The 8,713-nt window shown below is 50.9% G+C and overlaps 1 protein-coding gene across 1 annotated transcript in view; it reads left to right on the top strand.

Moving 5' to 3' along the window:
- Window positions 1-217: 217 nt before the first annotated feature.
- The window catches only part of SH3RF3 (SH3 domain containing ring finger 3), a 372,140-nt gene continuing 363,644 nt past the window's right edge, over window positions 218-8,713 (top strand). Inside the window, exon 1 of the mRNA XM_045443725.1 lies at window positions 218-3,359. Within this exon, the coding sequence (XP_045299681.1) occupies window positions 2,787-3,359 (573 nt within the window). The 5' untranslated portion in view covers window positions 218-2,786. The remainder of the gene's footprint in view (window positions 3,360-8,713) is intronic.

Raw genomic sequence — 8,713 nt, 5'->3', positions numbered from 1 at the left:
TCTGTGTGACTCCTGAGGGTGCTGCCAGGTTTTAGATGATCCTGCTCCTGTGGCCAGCACACATTGGTCCAGAAAGTGACCACTTGGGCCAAGCTAGATGGTAGGGTTTTAAAACTTCCAGCCCCTGACAGCATCAGATGAGTATCTTTGGCGAGTGGCTGAAGCCATTGGATGAAATGCTTCTGGAGCTTTGACAGTGTCTCCTATCCTGTGGGTTGGGAAGTGGAGGCAGCTGGTACAAGAGAGGGAAGGAGCATGTCATCATATAGAGAAGTGTGAAGAGCAAGACACACTGTGGGACTCCTGCAGTAAGCTGGCCTAGCTCTTAGCCTGGGGTCCTGTGAGGTGCTCCTAATTCTCAGTCTACCCTGCTCATTTAAACTTGGCTTCATTTCTATTGTTTGCTACCAAATGCACCTGGGGCATTTGAGTACAGGTGGCTCCTGCTCTCTGCAAACCCTTCTAGTGTCTGAGGGCTCCCCGTCTTGTTCCCCCTTGTGTCCTGTGTCCATGCCACCTGCTTTTGAATCAAGCATTCTGGGTCCTCTTGAAAATTCCCCTTTGTTGTTCCTGAGGGAGGGTCAAAACATGAAGGCTGTTCTGTGCACTGTGACCTGCCCTCTGGCCTCCTGGGCAGTCTGCTCCCAGGTTCCTGTTAGCCAGGTGTTCGGAGATGCTGTCCACCTCACAAAGTTGCCAGTGCTCATGTGAATAATACATACTGAAATCCACACCACTGAGAGACATCCACAAAGCAGGTCGCAAAGTTTCTAGGAACTGGCGACTTGGTATGAGCTCAGCATACCTGGAACGGAGATGTTAAGATGTGTGGTGTTTAAAACACCACTAGGTGATGATTCTGAGACTTTTATTTTATTAATTCCACAAATATTTATTGAGCACCCACTGTGTACCAAGAAATGCTCCAGGCACTGGGGCTATTATAATGGAAAAATATGTAGTTGATCAAGAATTTATATTCCAATGGAATGTGATCTTAGTAGGTATTAAGTTCTGGAAACACAAAAATTAACAAAATTCAGCATCAATGGTTTCATAACTATAAACCTTATCTCCCTCGCATGCAAAATGAAATTAAAATAATTATCTCACAGGGCCCTTTAGAGGATTAAATAAAATAATGCATAGACTCGTTCTTGGCATTTAAGTCTCAACAAATATTACATTCTCCCTAAAAAGTCAAAAAAGGTACACTTAATTTCACAAACCACAGGTTAGCCTGACTGATGGGCGAGCCCTCAGCGCCTCTTCTGATGTTAGCTTCGGCAAGAACTATCTGGCTATGTGAGAGCTTCCAGCTCAGGATCCATGGTTTGTGCTGGCCCTGGGAGAGATGGGGGACACAGAGCGCTGGGAACCCAAAGCGGCCACGAGGGGGCAGCGCACTGCAGGGAATCTTCCCGGTCGACCCCAGCCCACCGCCAAACTTCCCTGCTGCTCCCGGTCCTCGGTACGTACTTCCGTTGCTCTGACGCTCCCAGAAGCCGGGGCGTCGGGAGGGAGAGCGCGAATTCCCCTTCCTCTGCGTCTCCCGAGGAGAAATTGGAGCGGGGTTCGCGAGACTGCGCCGCAGTGGGCGCGGCGCGGAGCCGGGTGCCCTGCGCGAGGGTGTGAGTCCGGCGGGCAGCGGCGCCAGCCTCGGACTAGCGACTCCGGGGAGGGCGGGCTGCCTCCGGGAGGAGTCTGAGCCGCCCCGGGGCGCCTCAGCCAACCCGAGCGCCTTCCTCTGCTGCTTGGCGGGGCGTCCCCGCACCCACACCCGCAGCTCCGGGCTTGTCACTTCTGCGCCGCCTGGAAAGGGGACCGGACCGGGAGCGCTCCGGGGAGTCGTCAAAGAGGATGCCTGGGTGTTGGCTCTGTTCCTAAGCTGCTTGCCGGCGCTGGCGAGGGAGGCAGTCGGGATAACACCGCCCAAACTTTCCTTCGCGCAGCGTCGGGAGGAAACCTCCCTCTCTGAGGTTCGCGGAGAGCCAGAAGGAAGACTCGGAGCTCCCGGAGGGGACAGGGCCGAGCCTGCGCAGGAGGGCGCGCTCGGAGTTCCTGGGAGCCCTAGACGTGCCCTAAGGGACAGGACTAGTTTTTGGCGTGCGCCCTAGTCTAAGGGAGGTCCGGCGGACGCAGCGTCTCCACTCCTACGCCCCTCACTGACCGTGGCCTCTGCGCGCTCCCTGCGCACGTGCTCGCGGCCGGGGACGAGGAAGGTCCGGCGGAACCCGCTGGGGGCAGGGATTCGCGGGCAGGCCCAGGGCGCATGGAGGCGCCGCGGGGGCGGTGCGGCTCACCAGCTGTGCGGGGGAGCGCGCACGCTGCGCCCAGGCCTCCCCGGGGACCCGACCGGCCGCTCCCCGCACTTCCTGCCGCGGGGCTCCGGGCAGCGGGCGGTCACTCCGATTGCAGTGCTCGCTGAGTGTCGTGCCTGGTGGTGTGTCTGGACCCCCCGCGCGGGGCGGTGTGGACAAGCGGCGGGACAGGTGTAGCTCGCAGCCGCGGGCGCCGCGTTCCGAAGGACTGGGTGGGCTCGGCTGGAGGGGAGTTGGCTCCCGGGGCCCAGAACTCCGGTCTTTGCCGCGCAGGCCAGTCGGTGCGCTACTTTGCATCGCCGCGGCCGGAGCCTCGGGCCGCCAGTCGGGGTGAAGGAAGTCTTGGCGGAGCCCCGTTACTCGGCGGCCGCCCAGGCGCGATCCTGATGCCCGCTGCCTGCGGCGGGCCCCGCTCCGGCCCCGGGACCTAGGCAGCTGCGCGCGGCCGCCGCCGGCGCCTCCCCCATGCTGCTCGGAGCGTCCTGGCTGTGCGCGTCCAAGGCGGCCGCCGCTGCTGCGCAGAGCGAGGGCGACGACGACAGGCCGGGTGAGCGGCGGCGGCGGCGGGCGGCGGCCACGGCCGCGGCGGCGGGCGAGGACATGGACGAGTCGTCGCTGCTGGACCTGCTGGAGTGCTCGGTGTGCCTGGAGCGGCTGGACACCACGGCCAAGGTGCTGCCGTGTCAGCACACCTTCTGCCGCCGCTGTCTGGAGAGCATCGTGTGCTCGCGCCACGAGCTGCGCTGCCCCGAGTGCCGCATCCTGGTCGGCTGCGGCGTGGACGAGCTGCCCGCCAACATCCTGCTGGTGCGCCTGCTGGACGGCATTCGCCAGCGGCCCCGCGCTGGTGCCAGCCCCGGCGGAAGCCCGCCCGCGCGCCCCGGCCCCGGCTCAGGGGCGGCCTCCGCGCTCGCGGGTGGAGGGGGCAGCGCGGCGGGCAGCGCCCCGGGCTCCCCGGTGTTTCTGTCTGCCGCGGCGGGCAGCGCCACCGCCAGCCTGCGTGAGCTGGCGACCGGCAGGAGTGCGCCCGTGGCAAAGGTGGGTATCTGCTTCGTGGTGTGGCGCCACAGTGTGTGTGTGGGGGGGGGGGGGGGGAGGGGCCCGCGTGAGTATAGAGGGCAGTGATGAAGGGCAGGGGACACCAGAGGTGGCTTCACAGTGGCCTTCGCCTTGCTCTTCTTTCTCCACCTTGTTTCCCTCCAGGGACTCTGTGAGTATAACCCTTCAAGTCCTACTTGCCAACTCTTAGACCCCCACCCCCCCTCATCGTTCTCCCTCCCCTCTGGACCACTTGTCCGCACCAATGGTCCATCCATCCTCTCTCTTTGGAATCCCTTTTCGCACCACCTGCACTTGCTCTGTGACAGCATGCTGTCCTAGGGAACCTTGCCACCTGTTCATAAGTGGTGACACCTCATCCTCCCCCAGGGTGGGCACACCTTCCTGTCCTCTGCTAACCTCTAGTCCCTCCAGTCCCTCTGCTGGCAGGGCCTGTCCCCCCCCCCCACCCCCTTTAACTTTGCTGGGCCCTCCCATCAAAGAAGACAGAAACAGTCTTCTTACCCTGGACCCTCAGACTGGCCCTCTGCACACCCTCTGCGGGCCCCTAAAGTTAGTGCTTAGTGGTTCCTGTGTTCTGGCCCTGCATGCCTGTCTGGCAAGGGGGGATTGGACAGAGGGAATTGTGTGACTGGGGTTGGAGGAACATCAGTTACAAACTTCAGGTAATGGGAGGAAAGTTAACCTGGAAATGGAAGACATGTTTGGCCCAGCCCTTCTTGGACTTGGTCTGTCGGGAAACCCTGGTCCTCTCTTGGGCTCTTAGGCACAGTTGCACTCCCAGGTGGGACATTATTTGAGGTTTTATTTTTTTCCCGACTATATTGTACAGCATTTTTCACTGTTTCTATTTTAGTGAAAGATTTTATCTTGGGGCTTCAGTGATTTGGTTTCAGAAGCTACTTAGAAGGTGTCATTTCACACGCTCTGCTACTATTATTTTTATGGAGGCAGGAGGATAGTTATGGGATGTTGGTTTAAGTGATAAGCAAGATATTCATGTTTTGTATTTTCTTTAAATATAGAAAAATACCATTTAAAGGTAAAAAACCACATTGTTGATCTATTGCAATTATCATTCATTTTAGAAAACACAACCTTATTTCTCTACTTTTGACCATTTAAGAAGCTGGTGGCTCATAAGTCATTGAAATAATTCTTCCAATATGTATCACGCCAGGAAACTAGGAGAATTCTAACCATATGAATTAGTACTACAACATCTTTGAGGTTAGGAATTTAAGCCCTTGGATGTTGAGCTTTAGAGTTAAATGCCATACTTTGCCAAACTGTGTTTCTCCTATGGATCAGGAAGAATGGGCATTCAAGAATAGTCAAGGAATGTTTATACCTGGGATCACTGCTGGACAGTAGTTAAGTAGTTTTTCTTTGGTTTTAATTGTGATTAAATATAGTTATGAGTGTGCTTGTTCCACATTTTCAAACTTTTCCTTCCTGTCCTTGCTGTTTTCATCTAAGGTATTATATTGAAAGGTCTATTTGCAGAATGGGCGGGTTACCCTCCTCCTGCTAAGAGAACTAAATGATTTTTGGAATGATGTTTCTAGTTAAACACTAGGACATTGTTTGATGAGTCGATATTTACAGATGTCTTCCCAACTCATTTTTATGTGAACTGTGTTTGATCAGGAGGTTAGGAGGTAACTTCTGACATTTGAAAGGCCAGAGGCAGCTCCTGGAACTCTGTGGCATTTGTAGCATTAAAAAAAATTGTCAAAGAGGTTGAGCTTATAACTTTCAGCAATGACAGTAACAGGGAGTTAATTTTTTGTTGGCTGGGTTTTGGGGGTTTTGGTGGACTTTATTTATAGGAATATGTAGTAATCAGACTGATGATGGCTTTCTGAGCTTCAGGAAACTTTAGAACACGGCATCTTTCTTTTTGTTGCGTTAACTGAGTGTAATCCTCACCCTTTTCTTCACAGGCCCACGTCATAAGGACTAAGTTTGGGTTTCAGGAAGAGTCTGAATGAAATCCAGTCTTATATTTTATCATTTTCAGAGAATGGAGGTGGAGATCATAGTATCTTCTGGCTTTTTACCCACTGATGTTTAAGTCAACGGGAGTCTTCTTGGGCAGCCAGAAGTCCTGCATATACTGTTTCACTTTAAACAACCCTGTACATTTGGCAGGCAAAGACTTCAGCTAAAAATTACTTGCAAGTAGGCTTTTGGTACTTTACTGTCTATTGGAATTACTTTGACTCCTCATAGCATGGCTAAATGCTGGGTGTTGCTTAAGAGATGGACACTTAGGTTATTATTCAGCAAAGACCATATATGCCTTAGTAGCAGGCTGACTGTAAATAAAAGACAGTCTCCAAGTTTCCTAGTGAGAAGCTCCTCAAACCTTTTGGGCCAACTGGGATATGTAAACATTGTAGATATGCAGATAAACAAATGTCTGCTTAAATTGTGTATTTACATACAGTTAGACGTTGAGAATACATCACGTATAAACCGGATTGATTCTTGTTTGGTTCTCCTTGGAGTTCATGAAACAATTTTCCACATTCTTCACCTGCATCTTTTTTGTCCGGGTTTTGGTTATCAGTAGGGTCACTTGGAATCCTCTAGCCTGGTTAGCAGAACCTCCTCGCTCTGCTTACACCTGAGCCATTTGAGATGAAGCATTTAGGAATCAGGTAGTTATGCTACCCCTGGACATTTTATACCAGGTTACAAGTACCCGCTGCCTAAGGTTAGGACTCACGGTTTCTTTGCCTGTTGGCAAATACTTGTTATGTGTTGCTTCTTAAAGTGATCTTTTGAGAAGTCCTGTTTTAACAGAAGTGTCCAACTACTGCAATTGCTCAATGTGTGCTAAGTTTCTTGGCCTAACTTGTTTCTGCTTTGTATTTACAGTTGTGTAAGGTGACCCCTGTAGTACCCCCAGTTAGCATTCATTCAGGTGTTTCAGGGAAACGTGTTTTCCTAAAAGGGTTTTGCAGTTCCAAATTGAGTAATTTAAAGAGTACTTTTTAATATGCTTTCATAAGAACCCAAATGTGAGACAATTCCAATTTTTTGAGTGATTTCTTTTTGGCGGGACCCCCTTGCCTTATATTTGGGCACACACAGAATTTACTGTGGACCTATACTGTGCCAATCACCATTCCAGGTGAACCAGACCAGAATGGGCTCCCCCTTCTCTCTCTCTCTCTCTCTTTTTTTTTTTTTTTTTGATGAGGGGAAGGGAAAGGGAGAGGAGAGGGAGAGAGAGAGGATCTTAAGCATGCTCCATGCCCAGTGGGCGGAACCTGATGTGGGGCTTGTTGTAGGGCTCTACTGTGGGGCTTGATCTCATGACTATGAGATCATGACTTGAACAGAAATCAAGAGTCAGTTGCTTAACCGACTGAGCCACCCAGGTGCCCTGAGAATGGGCTCTTTTTACAGAGCTGACATGAAGGGATTAGAAACCAGTCTGCCCTCTGCTCTCAGGAGGGTCCTGAGGGCACTGGATCAGTATTGATCCACAACTCTATGAATGTGAAGAGGAAGAGCATTTTCACAAATTAGAGAACTGTAGAAAATTGGGTAATGCTTTTGATGATATAAAACATAGGTGTTAGGAGCTGATTTGTCTGTATTGTATATCTTGAAGTACTTTGGGGTATGTTTAAATTGGAATTCTGTATCTCTCAGCCAGTGTGACTGAGAACCTGTAGTGGGAAAAGCCTAATAAACTGGAGAATCATACAAGTGATATCTATTAAACATTTTATTTTAAAAACATATATATGTGTTCATCATTTTTTTGGATGCAGGGCTAAGGACTGGTCTTTGAGTTCTGAGATGACTTAAACCATAGCCACAGTTTACTTTTTGTTATTTTCAAATGGAGAACAAAGAGACTTTCTAAGAATTCTGAGTGGAGCACCTTCTAGATTTTAAGTAATTCCCACTTAATGTTGTATGGTTTTGTTTACGCCCAATTTGACGATTTTAAAGTGGTCCGTCTTTGGTGAGTGTTTCTGAGTCACTGTGTTTTTCCAAGCAGTGACTTCCTTTGTTCAAAACGTCTTTTGTTTGTATAACATTTTGTTATCAGTACGCTTGCATAAACATGGTTAGGACTCAAGACCATGAATTCCAGGTAAGCACAAACCTCCCTGGGCAAGAGTGAGGGCCTGGACCAGCAGGGGGCCAAGCTGAGCCTTCCAAGGAGTTGGGTGTCTTTGGCCGTCCTATGGAGGAGATGGGGAGTTAACCAGTCCAGCTGGTCAGCTCTCTGGAGGCCAATTCAGAGAGTGTCTGTGGTATCTGGAAGCAAGTCAGCGTGTTCTTTAGTGGTTAGCATTTGGGCAGCTTATGCTTGAGATTTTCTATTTGAACAATTACTGAGTGCCTACCATGTGCTGGGCACTTTGGCATATGTCATTTATAGAAAGTTCTCCATGATCCTGTGAGGTGTGGTGGGTGGCATAATTAACCAAGACGGATTGATATATGGGCAAAATGGCCAAGTCAGAGAGCCAGGAAGTGTTGGATTCAGGATACGTTCTCAGGCTCCATTCCTTTCTGTTCTGCTCGGCTGTATCATTGGGCTTTTGTTGTTTGGTCTTGGAAGTAATAAGGATTCCAGAGGAAAAGTCCCAGTGCCTGGAGGCCCTCACAAAAAAGCCAGACAGCTCACAGGACAGCAGACAAGTGGTTGACTTATGGTCCCCGTGGTGACAAGTGCAGACACCAGCCTTTGGAGACATGACAGATGAGTCACAGTGAAGTCCTTTTCGGGCCTGTTTTCAGCAGGCTGCTGGGTGTGGAAACAGCACCCCTGAGACTTACAGCAGTGTTGTGTTTCAGTTTGTGGCCAGTTAGTGAATATTCTAAAGTTACCATTCATTGAGTACCTGCTGTGTGCCAGGCGTTCACTGAGTGTCTGTGCATTCCTGGGGTTGAGTCAGGCGATTGAAGTGCATCTCACCTGTTCTGTACTAGAGCTCGGTGAGGTAGCCAGTTACAGAGATGGGGAAGCAGAAGTGCCAAGATTTCCTTGCTCAGAGACACACAGTATGGGAGCATACTAGAAAGGTGAGCTTTGGACTGATGGGCTAACCGCTTCTTGGTTAGAGGAGTCCTCTGGCTCTGTAACAGACCCAGTTAATTAGAGACCATGGTCTCAAACTTAAGTAGCACTCACTTCTTAGATCCATCTGCTGCCTGGCTGCAAATGCTCTTCCAGTTTGAGGCTGTCATCTTATAAACCCAGGCTCTGGGTCTTATGGGCAGTTAGCAGGAACTGTGCAGAGTGGTGTGTGGTCCTGAGGAAAGAACATCATATCAGAACATCACAGACAGCCCTATGT

Source organism: Leopardus geoffroyi, chromosome A3 (assembly GCF_018350155.1).
Source record: "Leopardus geoffroyi isolate Oge1 chromosome A3, O.geoffroyi_Oge1_pat1.0, whole genome shotgun sequence".
NCBI classification, from domain to species: Eukaryota; Metazoa; Chordata; class Mammalia; order Carnivora; family Felidae; genus Leopardus; species Leopardus geoffroyi.
Note: the sequence above shows the minus strand (reverse complement) of the source record. Positions and strands in the feature narration are given on the sequence as shown.